The following is a 22,408-nucleotide window of genomic DNA, read 5'->3' on the forward strand; positions in this document are numbered from 1 at the left end:
TATAATAGATAAATCACCACAAACACATGATACAATAAAATTCTATGGAGAAGGTATTTATAGTGTTCTGTAGATTGCTTGGCCCCATAATGGGATATAGATTTAAAGTTATATTTTGGATGGCTTTTTTCAAATCTGTCAGTGAATCTCTGTGACCACATGTACCTTGTTTGAAGATAATGTCAGCAGTCTACACATAAAGCATTTCCTTAATTTTCCTAAATCCCAGACACTAGGAGCAATGGCACTCATGATTCATTTGTGATAAGTCTTGGGTTTTTTTGATTAGTTAATTAGCAGCTTCTGGAGCACAGAAATGGGGCCTTTTACATAGTGTTTCTTTCCCTGTCCATAGAATAACATCTGGCAAATATTAACATCTCAATTAAAAATTAGGTGAATTTCTCATATACTTCAAAAAAAAATCAGCAATCATCTTTAATCTGGGGATGATTCAACAAGAGGATTCTTCTATCCTGCAAAAAATCAAATATGGATTTCTTGCTCTCTTTCTTCCTGGAGGCAGGAAGATTGGTTAAAAGGATATTGCAATATTCAAATGCCACCATAGTGGCTAGACCATCATGGGTTTAGTGATTGTGGAGGGAGTGAGAAGTGGTTTAATTCTGGATATGTTTTCAAGGATTTGCTGATTGGATTGGGGGCGTGAGACAGATAAGTCATCTACATCTCCAAGCTTTTTTTTTTTTGCTGTAACAACTAAGTTTCCATTTACTGAGATGTGGATGACTGTAGGAGAACCATTTTGAGAGCGAAGTGTGCATGTGTGTGTGTGTTTGTGTGTGTGTGGGGGGGGGCAGTTTAGGATCTGTTTGGACATGGTAAGTTGTATATTAAACATCCAAGTGGAGATCACCAGTATGGAGTAGTCAGACTTCAGAGAAATGACTTGCTGAAAAATAAACCAATCAAGGAGCACACCACAAACATGAAAACTCCAGAGATTTTTTTTAATGAGAGAATTTGATCATATTCTTCACTGACAATTGGTCAGTGGTTTCCTATCGCTTACAGAAAAATAAAATCTAAATCTATTTGTACTGTGTACTCATCCCCTTATGACCTGCCTTTTCACTATCTGTTCTGCCATAACTCCAGACTGTATCGTAAGGCCTAAAATTCCAAGTGTTGCCTTGACATCTTTGACTCTCACAGGGTTCCCAAAAGGCCTAAACAAAAGTTCCTCTGTTTTGCTAGAAAATGCCCCAAATGAGCAGGAAAGGCTCCCTACCTGGGCCACCTGGGTTCCCTAATCAGCCAGACCAGCTGCATCCCACCCAGCCTAATGTGTTTCATCTCCCTGCAAGCCCTCCAAACTGTTGAAACAAGCCAATGACATACTCTGGGGGTAAACAGCGGTCATCCCACTCTCATTACTACAAAGCCTGCTTCTTAAAACTCTTTCTGGTTCATTCTGCTCCTGATTGCAACCCCTATGGCCCTGAATGGCCTGCAGGGCCCTCTTCTCCCAGGCTGTGAGTATATGAGGGGACTTCGAAAAGTTCATGGAAAGATTCATATTATCTTTTAATTCCATTTTTACATGAACTTTTTGAATTACCCTCACATGTGACTAATAAATTGCTATCAATCTTATCTATATCCAGTGTCAGGTGTCATGTGTTCAGACATCATACTATTTAGGGTGGGAGAGTTCTCCTTTATCAACAGGTAAGGGGGAGGTGATTGGAACAGAATAACTGGCTGACAACAGTGGTGCTGCCTCTTTGGCAACAGAAGAAATCTGTTTATTATGGTTTATTATAAATTAGGTTTATTATGAGAAGCAGTAACACGAGAGTTAATAATTAGGTGTCCGTGAAAGATATTCGAAGAGATCGTAAGCTATATCACGTTTATTTTCCAGAAATAGTTTTAAATCTGGAGGAATAATAAAAAAAGGTTGGGTTCATTTTATTTTCTTACCTTATTTCGAAACTGAGCTCCAGAATTTTAACTAAAGGGAACAAAAATTGTAGCAGAGGATGGTTTCGATCCATCGACCTCTGGGTTATGGGCCCAGCACGCTTCCGCTGCGCCACTCTGCTGGCCACTAAAACCTGTCACCTAATAACTTCTTTAACTCTGTTTAAAGCGTTGTGCTCATACTCTCACATTTCAAAAGGAAAAACAACAAAAAGAAACACCTTGCGGTAAATCGCCTATTTATCTTAATACCTTGGTTCCTACGAGTTGCTAATTCTCTTCGGAATAATGTTGCTACCAGAATCAAAGAGAAAACAAAACTAGTAATAGAGAAGTAAACATTTATAAACCAGTAAATTACTGGATGCAGATGTGAGAGGTGGCTAGATATTTAAATGTGAATTACAAGCTTGAGAGAAAACAATCCGGAATGTAACCTCCGCGCGGCGGGTGGGCGATAATTCTACCACGGAATCACCAACCACGTATTTGCCTTAGAGAAGAAAACCTTTTTTGTCAGATTTCCCTCGGCTTGGTGCTGGAGAGGGTGAAATGTTGCAGTTTTCAGACTCTTCCGCAGGGGAGGTTGGGTCTGGTGGGGCTGTGCTACAGAGCGGCAATTCCGGAGGCACTGTAAACGTGGGGACAAAGCTGGACTCGCACTCAACGGGGGTTGCTGCAGTTCCTGTAGTGTGGGCCAACCTCCTGTGCAATCGTCCTACAGCGTCCCAAGCAGCAAATGGTAATCATTGAAAAATGTTAATTTCTTTACTCTGACGTAGTTGCTAAAACGGCCCGAAAATTCCCGTTTGGAAATGCAGGACTTTCAGGGAACGCCTCTGCAAAGAGCGAGGTTGGTGGGCGGGGACCCGAGAGAGCCTTGGTGACGTCATCTTGAGCTGGGCCTGGAGGGGTCGGACCAGCGGGCCAAACGGAAGTTCCCGCTTGCGCGTGTTCAGTCTCCAATTAGGTCCGATAACCATGCATATAAAGGAAGTGCTGCCCTGCTCAAGCTTCACTTTGCTGAAGCTAGTGCTGCTGATTAGCTATGTCTGGACGTGGGAAAGGTGGAAAGGGCTTGGGGAAGGGAGGCGCTAAACGCCACCGCAAGGTCCTGCGCGACAACATCCAGGGTATCACTAAACCCGCCATTCGGCGCCTGGCCCGCCGCGGCGGCGTCAAGCGCATCTCCGGCCTCATCTACGAGGAGACCCGCGGGGTCCTCAAGGTGTTCCTGGAGAACGTGATCCGCGACGCCGTCACCTACACGGAGCACGCCAAGCGCAAGACTGTTACCGCCATGGACGTGGTCTACGCGCTCAAGCGCCAGGGACGCACCCTCTATGGCTTCGGCGGCTAAGCTGACTACTTGAGGCTCTCCACGAACTCCATTTCTCAAAGGCCCTTTTCAGGGCCGCCCACATTTTTCCGTAAAAGAGCTGCCATGTTTTGCGTTGCTGCTGAATTTTTTAGGCCGGTGTTTCTTAAGGCGTGTAGTGACTGCGCTGAAAAGTTCAGGTAATATTTCTCGGCTTGAATCTAGTGTTTTGACACCCAGGTACAGCGAATGTTATGCTTTACTTTTTGCTTTATGGTAACTCACTTGTCTCTGCTACTGTACAAGCTTTCCCGGGCACCCTAACGTTCAAGGTGGCAGTAAGGCAGCTGGTGTGGGTGCACATCCGCCCCGAACGCTTCCTTCAAGAACGCACGACTTTGGGTACTTCCGAAAGGTCGGGTTCGCTGCCCGAGAGCGCGGGGCGATCTTGCTCTGCCTGATGGTGCTCAAGATGGCGGGGAGGGCGAGGAACAAAGAAAGCCCGCGCCCCGGCGGCGGGAAGGGAAGCCCTGGAACAAAGGCCAATTAGCGTAACGAGCCGTCCTCACTGGGCAGGAGCGCGGGCCTACGTCCAGAGGCACCGCGTCCGCTCTGCCTTTCCCATGTGAAGTAAACCTGGCGTACAAAAAGCTATGGAAGAGGAGCTAATAAACACGAACGAGATGAGCTGGCTAGTATGCCGCATAGACTAATGTATTTCTAACTTACTACGGAAGCATTAAGACAAAAAAGTAGAAAGGATATTGCTTGATTAACTTCATGTGTTGCATAGAAACATCTAAATTAAACAATGGGTAGACATCTAAATTAAATAATTAACAAATAGCGATGACAGCATTATTTAAAAGTGCATGCAGGCATCAGGACATTTCACCCCAAAGTAGACACTAATTAAGCAAAACAAAAGAACTCCGACATAATCACACGGCTACTCGAATTTCCTAAGATCTTAGCCCATATTAAGTACATTACAAATATTCTTCAATAGCAGATGTGGTTTGTTGAGAAAATATTAAATCAGCTTTTGGTTCTGTCTCAAGTCTTAATCGAAGACAGTCTCCTCCGTCCGCCTCTTTCCTCGTTTTTTTTTTTTTGACATTGATTTGCTGGAGATCAGATCTATAGAATGTTCTTTGGTTTTTTTTTTTTCCGGATGGGGCCATTTTACTTGGCTTCTATACTCTACACGCCATGTAAAGTGAAGTGATTTCCATAGACTTAATTGAAATCAGGTTAATGTTCTTGTCAGGAACAGTTTATAGATAATATGTACATACAATTGCACCACATCAGGGGCACATTATGTCTGGTTTATCTAAATTCAAGATGATCAATCGCCTGTTTAGGATGATAGTTCCATTGAAAAATAAAGTTTTTCTCCTTGTGGTCAGCAAGTAATCAGGGTGATACTTTCAAACTGGAAAAATCAATGGAGTTATTTTGAATGTCATCTTTTTTAGAGATATGGACTCGTGCATAAACAAACAGATGTTATCAGAGCTAAGGCACTGGACTGAGGAGAAAAACGTATGAGAATGTTAATTTAACAAACAAAAAAATCGAGCACATAGCATGTGCCAGGCACTGTTCTATGGTCTGGGAATTACATCAGTGAATGACTGAACAAAACACTGTTTCTATATTCATGGAGTGTACTGGGTGTGGCACGCAAGCAAAATAAATAAAACGGTGTGTTAGATGGTGCTAAGTGCTATGAAGATCACTGAAGCAGGAAAAGACATAATGTGCAGAGGGTGGAGGTGATATTTTAAATTATATGATGATGGAAACTTTACTGATAAGTAATGGTTGAGGAAAAAAAGATATTGAAAAAGTGAAGGAGTATTCCAAATAGAACACCAAATAGGAAGGCCTGGAGGTAGCAAGTAGGTATTGTGGCTGGTCAGAGGAAGGGTGGGAAAGGAAAGGAGATAAGGTCTTAGAGGCAAATGGAGGCCAGTAGTTCCTACATGGTTTTGTAGTACAATGTAACTACTTTGACTTTTATCTTTCCTTTTTGTCTTTTTTCGTGTCCGGCAACGGATCGCAACCCTCAGTGTCGCGCCCGTACCGGACCTGACCGGCAACGAGATCGCAACCCTCGGTGTTGCGTCCGCACCTCGCTCAGCCAGTGAGCGGGAACCGGTCTGTATGTGGGATCCGAACCCTCGGCGGGAGCACTGCTGCGCTCTCAAACGGCGCACTGTAGCAGTGCGCCACCGGGCCGGCCTCTGGTCTGTATTTTTAAATGGTCTACGTAAGGGCCAACCCGTGGCTCACTTGGGAGAGCATGGTCCTGACAACACCAAGTCAAGGGTTAAGATCCCCTTACTGGTCATCTTTAAAAAAAATTAATAAATAAAAATGAATGGTCTATGTGAATGCCTGATGGGGAATATACTGTGATGGGGCCAGGGTAGGAGCCAGACCAGTTATAAGGAAGCTACTATAATCACACAGTTGAGAGATTACGGTAGCTTGGACCCGTGTGTTAATGGAGGAGGCTGTGAAAAGTGGTTGCGTTCTGTATACATTTTGAAGGCAGGGTTGATAGTTTTTCCTGAACTAGCGAATGTAGGGCATAAGAGAGAAAATTCATGGATGATTCCAGTGATTTTAGCCACAGCAACTGGGATGGAGATATAGCAATTGCTAAAATTGGGAAGAATATGGAAGAAACACGTTTTAGAGAGAATTACAGGCTTAGTTTTGGACATCCAAAGTTTGAGGTGCCTGTTACATATCTAAGAGGAAGATATGAAATATGCAGTTGGATATGAATCTGGAGTTTAGGGAAGAGGTCTGGGCTGGAAACAACTGAGAGTTGTCAGAGTATAACTGCATGAGAGTAAAAAAGCCACAGATCAGATAAAGTCTCTTAGAAAAGAGAGTTGATAATGAACAGAAGCAGTTCAAGAACTTAGCACTAACAGAGAAATAAGAAGTGTTTGTTCTGTGTTCATGACATGTGGATTCATAACTTACACTTTTACAAGTACTTTCTCCAGTAATTCTCCCTTTCTCCTGTAATTCTCAGAACAAACAGAATAAATATTATCTTTATTTTACAGATGTGGAAAAATACCCTCAAGTAATAAAAGTATACAATAAAATTGAAATTCTCACTCAAATAATCTATTAAAGTTAGAGCCATGGGGACATCATTTTGGGGATCCAGTAATAAATATACATACCCTCTCCAAAAGGCACCTACTCTGCTCAAATATTTTACATGCAATTTCAGGGAGTTCTCAGGCTTCCTGAAGCTTATTTGTGGAACTCAGCTTTAAAGAGTCCTATGTCTGATGCTGCATTTTCTCTTTTCTTAGCTCAGCTGCTCCTAATCGCTCTGAGATAAATCTTGACAACAAGAACAAAAATCTCTGTCTGATTCTGTTGAACTGATGTTTCCTTATTGCAGTGGAGATACTGCCTATATGTTGGTGATACGGAAATTAAATCACCAGCTCACAGATGTTCCTTGAACTCGAGACTCAGAGACTCTGCTACCAACTTGACATTTCTACTTGAAAGTCCAATTAATATCCACTTCCAACTTAAACAGGCCTCAAACAGAATTTTTTTGTTTTGTTTTGTTTTGTGGCTGGCTGGCACAGGGATCAAACCCCAGACCTTGATGTTGTCAGCACCATGCTCTAACCATCTGAGCAGCTGGCCAGCCCAGAATTTCTAATATTACCTCTGCAAAGACAGCTCCTCTCATCTTGAAATTGGTGACTGATAAATCTACCCTTTCATTTGGAGTAATTTTTTTGTCCTTTTTCTTTCACACCCTACATCCAATCCATCAATAAGTCAACAGCTCTACCTTGAAAACACAAACAGAATTCAACCATTTCTTATTCCTACTACTGCTAACACTCTGGTCACTTCCTTGCCATTTCTTACCTTCATTACTGCCAGACCCTCATCACCTGGTTCCACAGCAGCCAGAAGGATTGCAATAAAGGGCAAATCAGATCAGGTCATTCTGCTGAAAACCCTCCAAAGGCTCTCATTTCACTCAAAGTAAAACCCAATTCTTTCAGTGGCCTACAAGGCCCGACTCTCTGGTCATTGTTATGTTTTGGGCCTCAAATCCAGCTATTCTTCCGCTCCTTTTTAAGCCCAGCTCCACTAGCCCCTCGAACTTTCTTGAAGTACATCTCTCTCTCGGGGACTATGTAGTGACGGTTTCCTCTGCTTCGTCTGCTCAGCTTCCAGATGTCTGTAGGTATTGCTCCCTAACTTCCCTCAGGTTTGTATTCCAATATCCTCTCACTAAGGCTGTCTGTGACCACGCCGTGTTAACATTGCAAACTCCACCCCCACCCCCTGCGCTTTATTTTAACTGCCCTTGAAAGGCCTGCAGTCTATTTAGAGAGTCAAAACATACCCCCATAAAAAGCGAAACAGAAATGGAATACTATATGGGATGTCAGAAGAGAGTATAATTCAAGTTAGTATCAGGAGTGATAGCTGATGCATTGGATACGAGGCTTGGTGTAAGGTTTTGGAGGCCTGTTAAGGCAATGACAGGAATCTGGAATTTACTCTGGATAACAGGGAGCCACGCAAAATCTGCCCTTCCCTCCATTGGTTCTGATTATGGAACAATTCTCTAATCTTTGACAAGAAACAGTTGTTGCACTGAGCATATTGTATTTAAATTATGTGTTTAATTTATCTGAACAAGTTCCTGGATGAGTGAAAATGAATGAAATGAATACAAATCTAAATGAATTTACAATTGCAAAGTGCCCTACTTGTCTTTTCTGGGTATCTACAGACTATTGGGTTATAAGGGGTGGTTTTTTTTTTTAAATTAAAAAAATTTTTTTCTTTTAACCAAATTTCCAATACAAGCAACATTTAATAGCTCATGGGAGGGAGTCTGTCTTTTTTGTGGAAGGTGAAGTGACTTTTCCACTTTGAATGTTATTATTTATTCATATTCTAGATACATATAGAAGAATATATTAAATACATGTACAAGTTGTAAAGATAATATGATGACCATGCTTGAACCCAATTACCAACCAGGTATCTTTTTTTTTTTTTTTTTTTAAAGATGACCGGTAAGGGGATCTCAACCCTTGGCTTGGTGTTGTCAGTACCACGCTCAGCCAGTGAGCAAACCGGCCATCCCTACATAGGATCCGAACCCATGGCCTTGGTGTTATCAGCACCGCACTCTACCGAGTGAGCCACAGGCTGGCCCAATTACCAACCAGGTATAACAAATATTACCAATAATTGCTTTGACCTAATCTCATCCTCCTGCTACCCCACCAGAGGTAATTGTGACCCTGAATTCTGTCCATTTCTTGCCTTAAAAATTCCTTACACTTTTCTGGCCTTTACAATCACATTGCATATTTTCCTTAAATTTCCCATTTGATCTTCTTTGAGGTCACTGTCCAATTATTTTATAAACAACAACATACACTTAGAGTCACATAACTTACTAAGTAGTTTACAAATAATTCTCAGTTTTTTTGTTTTATGCTAGGATATTTTTCTCTTGCCTTATTTTTCAATTTTCTTAGTAAGGAATTATATCTTTAAAATATCTTATTATTTTTATACCTTAAAAATATCTTATTCATTTTTTTTTATACCAACGGCCTAGCATTACCTGGTATATAGTTAGTGCTCAATAATTATTTGTTGAGTTAATTACTTTTAATTTTGTTAACATAGGACAAAGAAACTTGGAGATAAAAGGGTCTGAGGGACAACTTCCTGTTTCTTAACCACACCATTGGGAGTTTTAGAGAGAACCAAATAGAAAAAGTTTTAAGAGGAGTTGGTTCTTTCACCCAAAAAAATGTAGCAGCACTGTAGTGTTTTGGCATTGATCCTTCTAGTTGTTATTTTCTTTGTTTTTGTTTTTCCTATGACTACATTATGTGTGCATATGTGTGTAATATAATATAATGTATATAAATGAGAATACACTATTTGAAAAATTGCTTTTCCCTCAGACTAGCCCATAAGCATATTTTATGTTTGTTTATTTTTTCTACAACATTATTTTTAACAGCTACATACTATTTCTTTATGGATAAAACCTACTTTTAGCCAAACTCCTAGGCTTCAACATTTATATTTTTAGTTTTTAGCTAAAGTAAACAAAAATATGAACAATATTAAAATTAGAAGTTAGAATTAATATGACTGTGTATATTATTAAATATATGCAAAAAAGGAAAGATAGTAACCTAGGATGGGGACTACATTTTGCACCTGGATGAGTAAGCATAGCTGGGGAGTATAATGAGGACATTCTAGGTCCTGCTGAGTTTGAGGTGCCTGTGGGATACTTGGTTAATGTAGTATTTAGAAGCCTAATTGCCATACTTCTTGTTATGGGTTGAATTGTTCCCCTCTTGCCCCCTTTTTATGTTGAAATAGTTCTAACACCTAGAACCTGAAAACGTAAGTGTATTTGCAGATAGGGTTTTTAAAGATGTAAAATGAAGTTATCGGGGTGGGTCCTTATCCAATGTGAGATGTCTCTATAAGAGGAGATTAGGACACAGACACACACAGAGAAAAGACCATGTGAGACTCAGGGAGAAGATGGCCATCTACAAGCCAAGGAGAGAGGCCCCAGAAAAAATCAAACCTGCTCACAAATTTGATATTTAATTTCTAGCTTTCAGGATTGTAAGAACATAAATTTGTTTAAGCTACCCAGTCTATGATACTGTGTTATGGCAGCCCTAGAAAACTACTATACTTCTCAAACATTTTCATTCTATGATTGTTTTTCTCTGGCTCTTTTCTTTTTCTTTCTTTCTTTCTTTCTTTTTTTTTTTGAGAGGCTGGCTGGTAAGGAGGTCCAAACCCTTGACCTTGGTGTTGTAACACCATGCTCTCACCTTCTCTGGCTCTTTTCATTGTTATGCCTGCTTCTCTACCCTAGAAAGATAGACAAACACACAGAACACAGACACAAACCCACAACTAGTGTATGCTGTAAGGGAGAATACTTATCTTTTCCTTTTACCTATCTTAGGTTCATTGGCTGGGGCCCCTGTAACAAAAGACAGATTAACAAAGGTGATGAAGAGTGGAGAGTCATGGTAGAGAAATGCAGTAGGACAAAAAGAAGAGAATGAGCTAAGGGTAATGAATGAGGGGAAACCTAGCAAGGCCTCTTGGTTCAGATTCCTCTCAGCCTCCACGGGTCTCACTTGAGGGTCTTATGATGTGCTGTAGGGGAGAGGAATTGGGAAAGGTCAAGGGGATCTTCCTGCACATGCTGTTTCTCAAATTCCTTCACCTTAAAATATTCACTATGTCAAGGTGCCATATTTGGGGGTAGCGTGTCCTGAAAACCATCAATATATACACTGCTGAGGGTAGATGAGAGGTAGTAACCCTCTTTTTTGTAGATTTCAGGAATGATTTACTATAGGAATGACAAATACAGAGGTAGCAGCTACTTGAATCACAGCCTAAAGATAATGTTACCTCTACTTTGGGGGTTAGGTTGTATTCTTCAGCTTTTTAAGCAAAGGAATTTACATGAATTAGTTTCCTTTGAAGTGACCAGTGACTCAGGAATAGAATGGATTCAGGCCAGTTTGGCCCTAATTAGGCAGCTAATTTCCTATGTTCCAGTTAAAAAGCATACTTATCAAGTTGCAGAAGTCCATCTAAAAAAAATGGTTCCAGTTTGGAGGTATGAGGGAAACGTTAAATAATGGGGAGAAAATAAATGTTGGCGGGTTAGCAAAATGGGCAGAAAGCACGGGGAGAAAAAAATTTAAAAATTACTGAGCAATTTTTATTTGAGTTTCTAGGTTTCTTTCCTTACAGCCCAATGCATCTGACTATTGAAGGAGGTACCCATAGTTCTAGTCAGGGCATGGGAAGGTTCCTGGAAAATATGACATGTGCTGCTTGAACCGGAAAGCAAAGGCAGGAAAGTCCAACAGCCACAGGATCTAGGATGTCCTCAGAACAAGCCAGAGGAAAGAAATGGTTCTAAAGAGAGCACTGGACTATTAGAAAGTTCTTGTTTACACTGCCAGACAAGGAACCCTAACTGGCATCAAAAGCTAGTAGGATTGGCAAACTTCTGCCAGGTTCAAGGCCTCAGAATTCTGAACTTCCAATGTGGGCAGGACAAAGGTGCCTTCCCCATCGCTTCAAGCAGAGGCTTTAGCCACAGCTCACACTGTTGGGAGCATCATCTTAAGTGCTTTACTGTGTTCTTTTATCAGTTACCCCAGCAACGTCATGTGGTAGTTACTACGTTTAATGGTAAGGAAATGCTCACAGAGGGATTAAATAAATTGTCCAAATTCAGAATTCAAACTGTATCACATCCTAAGGGATTTTTTCCCCCTTAAACCATGCTTAAATATTTCATTTCACAAATACATTGTTTTAAAATATATTTAAAATTAGCTTTGGAGAGCAAGAAATGAATGCCTTAATTACATATGGAGCTTGGGGAATTTTTCTTCACAAGCCCCCTTACAAAATGGGTAACTTAATGTTAACAGTAATCTGCTATATAGGCATTTGCAGATAAAGACCTGTAGCTAGTAAATAGAAAATGAGATTTTGGAGCTCAGGTTTACATTGTTAGTGCCCATGGTTTCCCTTCCACAACACAGTGCTCAGAAAAGTTAAACTTGCTGCCAAGTGATCTTTAGGCTCCAAAGGTCGCTATATATATATATTTTCTTTTTTAAAGAAGTTTTGCTGTTGTAGGACTTTGCCGTGTAACAAAGAATATATGTTGTCTCCTGACTAGTTTTACTTTTCCCTTAATTCCATTTATCCTAAATTTCATTTCTATGAGTGAAACTAACTAACCTCCTGCTTGAGAAAAAGTCACTTAATAGTTTGGAAATAGTCCTTAGAATCAGGTAGATGGGATTCAGATCCCTAATTCCTCGGGTAATTCACCTGTAAAACCGTATATTCCATTTCACAGGGGGTGAAATCAGTGACTTAGCGTATGCTATGGATGATCACACAAATGTGAATTCCTTGAAACCCTCTTCTCTCAAAATGAAATTTCAGGGAATGAAGTACACACGGACAAGGTCGTTCTAGGACTCAGGAAATTCTGAGAGCCCTTGGAGCCTAAAAATGAAGAGGCTGAAAGAAGCAGGTCCCCATATTCACACACGCCCAACCCCCACTCCAAGAAAATCACTGGGAAACTTTCACTTCTTTCTTTCCCCTCATGCTGTCCTCTTGCTTGTTATCTGAAACCTCAGTACGTTCACCTGGCTAGAAAACTCTAGCGGACGATAGAAATTTCTGATCTTGCCAAGAAATAATTATAGCTACGTGAAATAATCCAAAAAGGATAAACTGATAAATAAGAAATTCGTAGAGACGTTAGTGGACTCGAAACAACGGGGAGAATATCTGAATGTATGACGTGGTTTGTAAATGCAACCAACAAAGGTGATGTTGCGCCATCAGGTGCTGCTGGAGCCATTCGCAAGCTAACAGCAGCAAATTACAAAACGTAGTTTCGCTTTCTCGGTAATCCTTAATTTTTGTTTAGATTTAGGACGATTTACAACTCCAGACTTTGACCAAATGAATGGGATTATGAAAAAAATGTAAAGGAAAACAAAATCTCTCGAGGTAGTAGTGTGGAGGAGGAAGTATGGAGCTGTTTCTAGGTGAACTCTACCTAGAACAAGCCATTCAGAATAGCCAGGGGAAGGTGCGTGATGCAGTTACGGACATCACAAACTATAGGGTAAGAAGCAATATATCGCGACATTTTGATAAAGACCTAGTCTTTTTATTCAGTAAGTCTAAAGAGTTACAGATCTTCAAAGGACCACGTGGGTGGCTCTTAAAAGAGCCTTTGGGTTTAGCAGTACCTCTCGATCTATTTACTTGGAGCTGGTGTACTTGGTGACGGCCTTGGTGCCCTCGGACACGGCGTGCTTGGCCAGCTCCCCGGGCAGCAGCAGGCGCACGGCCGTCTGGATCTCCCTGGACGTGATGGTCGAGCGCTTGTTGTAATGCGCCAGCCGCGACGCCTCCCCCGCGATGCGCTCGAAGATGTCGTTCACGAAGGAGTTCATGATGCCCATGGCCTTGGACGAGATGCCGGTGTCGGGGTGGACCTGCTTCAGCACCTTGTACACGTACACGGAGTAGCTCTCCTTGCGGCTGCGCTTGCGCTTCTTGCCGTCCTTCTTCTGCGCCTTGGTCACCGCCTTCTTCGAGCCTTTCTTCGGGGCCGGAGCTGACTTGGCTGGTTCCGGCATATTGAAGGCAAAGATATCAGTTCCAAATGATGGGAAACAATGCTCTTAAGAGAACAAATGAACTTAGTATTTATGCGATCTACATGCAAATTAGGGATGGCAAGTTCTGATTTCTGATTGGTTCTTCAGTATCTACTACCTGATAGGCTATTTCTTGATTCCGAACTCTCATTGGCTCTTCCCTAGCTCAACCTTAAATAACTTGACCTTTCAACTATAGCCACTATTTAAATTAGAAGAGGTCTTCCCCCCCGCCCCCCGTACTCCAGCCCTACTTTTTGATTGGCTGAAATTTGTGTTCAGCCAATCGCTTAGGGTATTTTATCAAACTCCTGCAGAGTATAACTGCCTAGCTGCTTGCACCTTGCCAGAATCAATCTGGTTTTTCTGAATATTCATTTCGATACGTCATTATGTCGACGCGGAAAGCAGGGGGGCAAGGCTCGCGCCAAGGCCAAGATCCGCTCTTCCCGGGCCGGGCTGCAGTTCCCCGTGGGCCGTGTGCACCGCCTGCTCCGCAAGGGCAACTACGCCGAGCGGGTCGGAGCCGGCGCGCCCGTGTACCTGGCGGCGGTGCTGGAGTATCTGACCGCCGAGATCCTGGAGCTGGCGGGCAACGCGGCCCGCGACAACAAGAAGACGCGCATCATCTCGCGCCCCCTGCAGCTGGCCATCCGCAACGACGAGGAGCTCAACAAGCTACTGGGTAAATAAGTCACCATCGCTCAGGACGGCGTCCTGCCCAACATCCAGGCCGTGCTGCTGCCCAAGAAGACCGAGAGTCACCACAAGGCCAAGGGAAAGTGAAGCAATCGAGATGTTAGTGTGTAGTTACTGTCTTTTTATGCAAAGGCTCTTTTAAGACCCATTCACATTTTCACATAAAAAGCTTGCAACTGATTGTAAGAGTCATGATTTTACATTCTGTGCGACTTAAAGACAGTTGTAGGTCTTCAATTTTTTCAGGTCACTACTATACTGTTATTTAGGCGTCCTTTGCTTGAATGTGGTCTAGGAAAATTAGTACCAAAAAAAACACAAACAAAAAATATTTAATATCTGGAGTAAGTACTTTAGCATAGTTGGGAGTTAGCAAGCTTTAGCAGCGTTTACAAAACCTTATAGTGTTTAGATGGACAGGTTCACTCCAGTGCACCTTCACCAGTGTTCACTAGGTCAAACCAACAGTAAAGAACTAGGGGGCTTTAGGGAAAACAAGTTACTCTGGTACCCTGGAATGTCATTAGGACCCAGTGAAAATGGCAAGGCAATAGGATCATTGTTAAAACTAAAATCAGCCAGGTCAGTTACTCAGTTTTATTTTTTACTTTTATTTTCTAAATTTTAACATCAATATACAGTGCAGCTGATTTTCGTGTCCCTTTACCAATTCTTCCTTTTTCTCCCTTCCTCTCCCGCCTCCCCCCCTCAACATATCTGTTCACAAGTTCAAGAAATTGTTATGACTGTTGTGTTTTCTTCCCCTTGTTGGTTTATTTATTTGTTTGTTTGTTCCCACAATAAGTGAGAACATGCGATATTTCTCTTTAGCCGGGGCATTTCAAATTCCGAACCGAAGCAAAATGTCATTTGAGCTCTGAACATACAGAAGTCAATGAACATTTGTTGAGCCTTGTTGTGTGCCTGTCTTTTACGGCCAGGGGCTTTCCCCGTGATGTCCCAAGGTACTCCACCCAGAAATCCTATCATAAGTAAAAGGTTTCAGAATGGAGTTAGGAAGTGGCAGTCCGAGGACTTGGAAAAAAAACAAAAAACAAAAAATACAAGTATTGTAAAATCTATTCTCAACGCGGTGTCCTCAGAATCTCCGGCCCCACCACACATCTACTGGATCACAATTAGTATATTTCCAGATCTTCAAGTGGTTCTTTATGGACATTAAAGTTTGAGAAGCGCGGAATTAAATCTTTAGAAAATTAACTCTCGTGCATCGCAGACTATAGCAAAGAGGAAATTGGAAGTCGGAGTAATTCATCCAATCAGAATCTCCAGTAATTCACAAATCTCGTCGTTGACTCTTCAGCCAATGGTTTCATTGCGCGGGGCATTTGAAAAGCAGCAAGGCCAATCAGGATGTTTCTGAGGATATATAAAGGCAAGTCTCTCTTGACTTATTTGCCAATTCCCTGTGGTTTAACTTGGAGATGGCCCGTACAAAGCAGACGGCTCGCAAGTCCACCGGCGGCAAGGCGCCCCGCAAGCAGCTCGCCACCAAGGCAGCCCGCAAGAGCGCGCCGGCCACCGGCGGCGTCAAGAAGCCCCACCGCTACCGGCCCGGCACCGTGGCCCTGCGCGAGATCCGCCGCTACCAGAAGTCCACCGAGCTGCTGATCCGCAAGCTGCCGTTCCAGCGCCTGGTGCGCGAGATCGCGCAGGACTTCAAGACCGACCTGCGCTTCCAGAGCTCGGCCGTGATGGCGCTGCAGGAGGCCTGCGAGGCCTACCTGGTGGGGCTGTTTGAGGACACCAACCTGTGTGCCATCCACGCCAAGCGCGTCACCATCATGCCCAAGGACATCCAGCTCGCTCGCCGCATCCGTGGGGAAAGGGCGTAAGGCATTCTCTGTTAAATCCAACACAAAGGCTCTTCTAAGAGCCACCTACTTCCTCGCTAAAGCAGCTGTAATTGCCCAGTCGATTACATGGTAAATTACCTTAGACAACTGTGTAGTTTTCCAGAAACGTTTTGAATTTGAGACATTCAGTTGAGGGTCTGCTTTATGTGTAGCCGTGTGAACTTGCTTGATTAACTCTGGCAGTGTCCTGGAACTGCTAGATCACAAGCTTTTAAAGCATACTTTTCTCATTAGCTGGGAGTTTTGAGGTATGCTTGGACTTTAGTAGCCGGTGTGGGCCGAATGGGTTGTCGTCTTAGGCGGTTTGAAAGAAGTAATGAAGTGTGAAGTCTTCACAGCTTGAGAGGCTTTTCCTTTTACCCACGAAAGTTTAGGTTCGGGTGAATAGGGGAGGCGTGGTTTTGCAATTTAGTCCTAAAGGTTCTTAGGTTTTGGCATTGACATTTGAGAAAGGTGGAGGTGTGAATATGTGGACATCGTTTGAAACCAAGTAATTTCCTCAATCCCCATCTGTATACAGATAAAGCAGCTTTTAGTGTTTCTGTCATATGGCTCATGAAAAATTACAGCACTTGCTGGCCGGTTAGCTCACTTGTGTAGAGCATGTTGTGTAGACCAAGGTCAAGGGTATGGACCCCTTACTGGCCAGCTGCCAAAAAATAAAGGATTACAGCACTCCATCCAGATCTAATGATTTTATTGATGACAACCCAAAGCAAATTGGTGGCTTCTACACTCTTGCTACTCAGGTTGTCTACCCACTGGCAGCATAGTAAGTACCTGGGAGCTTGTTAAAAATATAGATTATCAGGCCTCACCCAAGGCTAGAGTAAGAATTTGTATTGTGCCAAGTTTGCCTCGGGTGATACTTGTGAACACTAGTTTAAGGAGCCAAGTTTAATGTCATTTTTGGTCTCATCAATAAAAGCAGCTTGCCTGTGAACTCTCACCACGAGTGAACCTTTGCAAACTGCTTGGGTCGTTTACATAACAAACATTGTCTGAAGAAAGTGCGCATAACATGGAGCCCCTAAAATAGTTTGATTTCATTATAAATCAGCGGTCTCAATGTGATGTTACAGTCACTTGGGGGAGCTTTTATAAAAATATCTTTTCCTGAGGCCCAGTCAGGAATAATTTAATTGGAGTCTATGGAATGTGGGCCCAGGCAATAGTGATTATTAAAACTCAAGTGCTAGGGCCGGCCAGTGGCTCACTCATGAGAGCGCAGTGCTGATAACACCAAGGCCATGGGTTAAGATCCCCTTACCCGTTATCTTTAAAAAAAAAGAAAAAAATAATAATCTCAGGTGCTTCCAACAGGTAGCAGATGCTGAAACTCAATGCTACATGAATTTCAGTCCTGAAATTAGCTCCTGTTTGACTTCAGGTTTAACAAGTAGTTATCGATGAGGGATCTTCAAAAGATCTATAGAAAGATTAACATTATCTTTAAATCTATTTTTCCACAAACTTTTGGAAGTAACGCTTGTAATTGAATCAGGCTTTCCCTGTATTTTGCCTTCAGAGAGAATATACTGGTCTTCAAGAGAGGATTTTCTAGCTTGCTTGACAACTGTTCTATCTCACTGCAATGAGACAAATAGCACCTGGCTTTTATAGCAATTTCTCAGGGCAAGGCTAATGTGAGCGTATGCTGAGACAACGAGCTGCTTCCAGTGACTGGCACTATCAAGTTTTCAGGGATGTGACAAGGAAAAACAGACATTATCCTGGGTGTCTTGGCAGACCAAAATAACTTCCTGTTTTCACATGGGGCCCTTTCTGTACAGATTAGTGCAAGTCCTGTTTGGGTACCCAGCTGGTCCTTCTCCATGGCTTTTATTTAGCAATTTATAATTTTTCTCAGATATTGTTTTCATTTTTTAAAAACTTTATGTGACATTTTAGAATATATGGAAAAAGATAATGGTTTAATAAATCTATGTACCTCTCATCCAGCTTCAATTTATCCTGTGCCATTTCATCCCACTGCCTTGATTATTGTAAAGCAAATATCATTTCATCTCTCAATATTTCAATATGTATCATTTAAAAACCTAATTATAATGTCATCATTACTCCCCCAGCAAATAATATTTCTTTAACATTGGCGAATTTTAAGATTTTTTTGCTCAAGATATATTTGTTGAGAGTTTACAATGTGTAAGATGTTGACCTTTGCATTGGGAATACATCTGGAGAACAAAACAGACTAACCAGATACGTAGATATCATATGTCACATGTTAGATGATGAGAAAGAGAAAAAGCAAGAATTAGGAGTGTCATGGGGAGCTGAAATTTAGATAAGGTGAGCAATAAAGACCTCGCAGAAGATAATATTTCAGCAAAGAGCTGAAAAAAGTGAGGAAGCAAGCTGCATGGAATCTGCAGGGAGATGAGAAGGAAGAGAGCTAATGAGGTAGGGCAGAGTGGGGACGCGCCCCGGGGAGGCTGCACATAAATACTCAGGATCGGCCACGGTCGGTGCACTAGGTGGGACAGGAGAGGCAGAGGTCGGCCATTACGAGTTTGCAAGTGGGACGGAGAGGATGGAGAAGGTTGGGGGCATGTGTGTCTCTCTCTGGTGGAGATGCCTGTGCACTTTGGCAGATACTTCTGCTTGGTAATAAAGCCCTATTGTGTTCTAATTCTCTGTCTCTTTCTTCCTTTCCTTTTGCCATTCCACGAAAGATTCTTCTTTCATGGATCAAGAACCTGTATATGTCGCCCGGTAACAGTAGCTACCAGGGTGGCTATGTGGAATGAGCAGAGGACAACAGGAGACGAAACTGGAGAAACAAAAGGAAGCCAGATCATGTAGGGGCTTGTAGGTATAGAGGGAGACTAATTTTCTTTAACACTTCTGTAGATTCTTTGTTGAAATGGGCCCCTGTAACAAAACACGGATTAACGAGAGAAGAACATACAAATTTATTAACATGTTTAAATTTTACATGCACATGGAGACAGCACTTTGAGTTCTACCTCATGGCATATTCAACAAACGTAAGTAACTTTTTAGAAAAGTGAGAAGACAAAGGAAAAAGACTGAGTCTCTAAGGGCAGCATCTTGGGGGGGAAGGCAAATAAATGGCAGATGAAGGCTAGCTTAGCAAATCTTATGTGCAAGTGCACTTCAGAAAACTTCTTGGAAAAATAGAATTAAAGGATAATACAAATTGTCAAAGGGTAAAATTACAATTGTAAAGATTTTAATCGGCTTTATTACGATTCTAGAATTGGGCAACACTTTGTTCCTTGACGTAAAATAGAATAAGTTCTGATAAGCCCAACAGAGGAGGTTGGTTTTACAGACAGAAAAGGCTGAGGAAAGCAGAAATAAAAAACAAAAAACAGATTGGTCATTTTGAAGTTACTTTCCTTGTAAGGTTGGGACAGGGAAATGGAACAATAAAAAAATAACTGATTAACCTCAAGTTACTTCAGGCTATCCTTATTTTGTAAGGATTAAAGAGGACTTTATCATGCCTATTGAAGATTTAAACTGGCCTGTTTGGGAAACTGGCTATTATCTCTCCTTATTTCTCAGAAGATCAGACCACAAATTTGTTTAAGTTTGGTGATATGGAACTTAGCAGGGGTGACTCCATTTTGATTTTTATTCTGCTCTTTTGGTGCCTAGTACAGGAACTCAGTTCAAAACAATGGCATCCCATAATTTGTATTTAACAGAATCTTTCCATGAACTTTTTCAAGTACCCTTGTAGATTCCTCTGGCGCACTTCCAGACCTGTAAGAGTGAAAGTTGTCTTCAGTGGTTAACCTTTGTTCTTCGTGGTAAAGGGGCTGGGTGGGACAGGATAACTTTTATCTTTATAAATCTATGTCCCGCTTTTAGGCAAATAGAGGAACAGCAGAGAGCTTTCCTGTGTATGCTTCTTAACTGCCTTCAGCTCAACAATCTTTCATATTTTGGGATGGCGTATTCTGGTCTTCCACATAGCCACTGTAAGGAATTTGGCTTTTGCTCTGAGTGAGATGCAAGGCCCTGAGAGGAGTTAAACAGGAGTCTTTGTGTCTGTCTCCCATTTGAGCAGGTTCTGCTTTAGTTTTAGTCTCAATTGTGCTTCAGTATAAAAATTAGGGCCCAGTTTTTTTTCTGTTTTGTGCTACTCAGACCTTGAAAATTGAAGTTGATCTGGAGCTTTTTATTGTGTGTGAGACTAAAATATGCCACCCCAAAATATGCCTCTTTGGCATAAGGATTGTTGAAGGCAATTTAGAAGGAGCAGATGCAGGGAAAACTCTCTGTACTCCCTCTATCTGCCTGAAAGCAGGACACAGATTTATAAAAACAAAAGGTATCCTGCACCTCTTACCTCAGGGGAGCAAATGTTAACCACTGAAGACAACTATCACCCTTATGGGCCTGGAGATGCACCAAAGGAATCTACATGACAGGCTTTACAAACTAGCTTTCATCTGCCATTTGCTTTCCCCCATATTGCCACCCCTAAAGACTTAGTCCCTTTTCCTTTGTCTTGTGTCTTTTCTAAAAAGTTACTTTTTCTTTTCAAAGATGCTACATAAGCTGGAGTTCAAAGCCACCTCTTTGAGGGCTGGCCTGTGGCTCACTCGGGAGAGTGTGGTGTTGATAACACCAAGGCCACAGGTTCAGATCCCATATAGGGATGGCCGGTTTGCTCACTGGGTGAGCGTGGTGCTGACAACACCAAGCCAAGGGTTAAGATCCCCTTACTGGTCATCTTTTAAAAACAAAACAAAACAAAACAAAAACAAACAAACAAAAAAACAAAGCCACCTCTTTGAGAATTACTCATTCCTTGGGTGTTTCCCATGTATATATGCCATATACATGTTAATAAAGTAATGTTTGTGCTGGGCAGCCATATAAAAGATAAATTAATAAATAATGTTTGTCTTTCTCTTGTTAATCTGTCTTGTCTTGCAGGAGTCTGTTCCAACTAAGAATTTATGAGGGTTGAGGAAAAAATTCTTTTTTCTTCCCTAAAATAGGGAGAAAAGGGAAAGCCTTTAAAAGTTTTTAGTTGAACTTGGATTCAAATTATGGTACCTCTAATAGTTTTATGGCCACAGATAAAAAAGTGTTTGCCCTCAGGTAACTAACTAGATTTGTTTGGATTGCAAATTTGAATGGCTTCAGGGACAGTCAAGAGATCTTTGTATCAGGATAGCGGTGAACTATCCAGCTTTATTTCGCTGGGTCATTCAGGCAGTCACAGATCTGGCTTAATCCAAGGTCCCTGACTGTAAGGTGCAAGCTCTGTATAGTCCTCAGTCTTTATTATGTCATTTGCCAAATGGGAATGTTAACAATGCCTTCATTGGGAGCTGTCCAGGTAGTCAAAAATTTGATTTCTTTAGTTCAAAAGTCTATAATTTAATGCCTACAAGAGGGCTTTCTATGGATTATTTTATTTAATCTGCATAGTATCTGTATGGGTTGGAGGCCATCACTGGCCACACTATAACAATGAAGAAACTGAAGCATAGTGAGGTGAACTGCCTCACATAGGGGCTCATTTGGAAAACTAAGTCACAGTTGTTATTTCTGGGGCTAGAGAATGGACAGACAATTGTGTACTGCATGCATGTTTAAATTTTACTTCGTTAATTTATTCATCCATTCATTCAACAGATTATTTTTTAAGTTTTTTTCTCCATTTTAATTTTTATTATCTTTTCTCTTGTTTTTAATTTTTTAAAAAATTTTTTTCAACAAGGACTTTTTGAGTACTTACTATGTGCCAAGCATTGTTCTAGGTGCTGGAAACCAGGCCGAGAATAACATAGGCAGTCCCCCTCTGCATGAAGCTTACTTACATTCTTGTTATGGGAAACAGAAAATAAACAAAAAATTTTTAAAAATATATATATATATATATAATGTCAGTAGGTAAAGAAGTAAAGAAGAAGAAAACAAACAGATAAGGTAAATAAGGGACTTCCAGGAGGTAGGAGAGATGTGTGGTAGATAGTTGTAATTTTAAATAAGATGGGTGGGAAGACCTCACAACTGAGATGAGATTGAGCAGAAGGAGAGAAGTCTTCATACATCTGTAGGAAGATTATTCCATAGAGAAGAAATCACAGATCCCAAGTTGGGAGCATACTTGGGTCATGACCACAGTTCTGACAACCGGCTATACAAAATCAGTATCCTCTTCTGTTCTTTTTTCTTAAGCTGGAGTTTCCAGGTAACTCAGCACTGATTCACATTTTAGTACTTTTCAAGAATATGGCTCCAGGTCC

The 22,408-nt window shown here is 41.6% G+C and overlaps 3 protein-coding genes and 1 non-coding gene across 4 annotated transcripts in view; 2 read left to right on the top strand and 2 right to left on the bottom strand.

The window, feature by feature from the left end:
• Positions 1 to 1,997: 1,997 nt before the first annotated feature.
• On the bottom strand, positions 1,998 to 2,069 carry TRNAM-CAU. The gene has a single exon. It is a non-coding gene; the product is annotated as a tRNA-Met (tRNA).
• A 926-nt stretch (positions 2,070 to 2,995) lies between these two features.
• Positions 2,996 to 22,408, top strand: part of LOC103586565 — a 52,986-nt gene continuing 33,573 nt past the window's right edge. Inside the window, exons 1-5 of the mRNA XM_008567860.1 lie at positions 2,996 to 3,302; positions 3,572 to 3,680; positions 13,156 to 13,285; positions 13,442 to 13,558; positions 13,984 to 14,257. Coding sequence (XP_008566082.1) covers positions 2,996 to 3,302; positions 3,572 to 3,680; positions 13,156 to 13,285; positions 13,442 to 13,558; positions 13,984 to 14,257 — 937 coding nt within the window. The remainder of the gene's footprint in view (positions 3,303 to 3,571; positions 3,681 to 13,155; positions 13,286 to 13,441; positions 13,559 to 13,983; positions 14,258 to 22,408) is intronic.
• Positions 13,055 to 13,619, bottom strand: LOC103586549 (histone H2B type 1). The gene has a single exon (XM_008567847.1). The coding sequence runs from the start codon at positions 13,549 to 13,551 to the stop codon at positions 13,171 to 13,173; it is 381 nt and encodes a 126-aa protein (XP_008566069.1). The 5' UTR covers positions 13,552 to 13,619; the 3' UTR covers positions 13,055 to 13,170.
• LOC103586548 (histone H3.1) lies at positions 15,717 to 16,169 on the top strand. Its single transcript, XM_008567846.1, has one exon. The coding sequence runs from the start codon at positions 15,717 to 15,719 to the stop codon at positions 16,125 to 16,127; it is 411 nt and encodes a 136-aa protein (XP_008566068.1). The 3' UTR covers positions 16,128 to 16,169.

The sequence above is a fragment of the Galeopterus variegatus genome, unplaced genomic scaffold (genome assembly GCF_000696425.1).
Source record: "Galeopterus variegatus unplaced genomic scaffold, G_variegatus-3.0.2 Scaffold351, whole genome shotgun sequence".
NCBI lineage: Eukaryota > Metazoa > Chordata > Mammalia > Dermoptera > Cynocephalidae > Galeopterus > Galeopterus variegatus.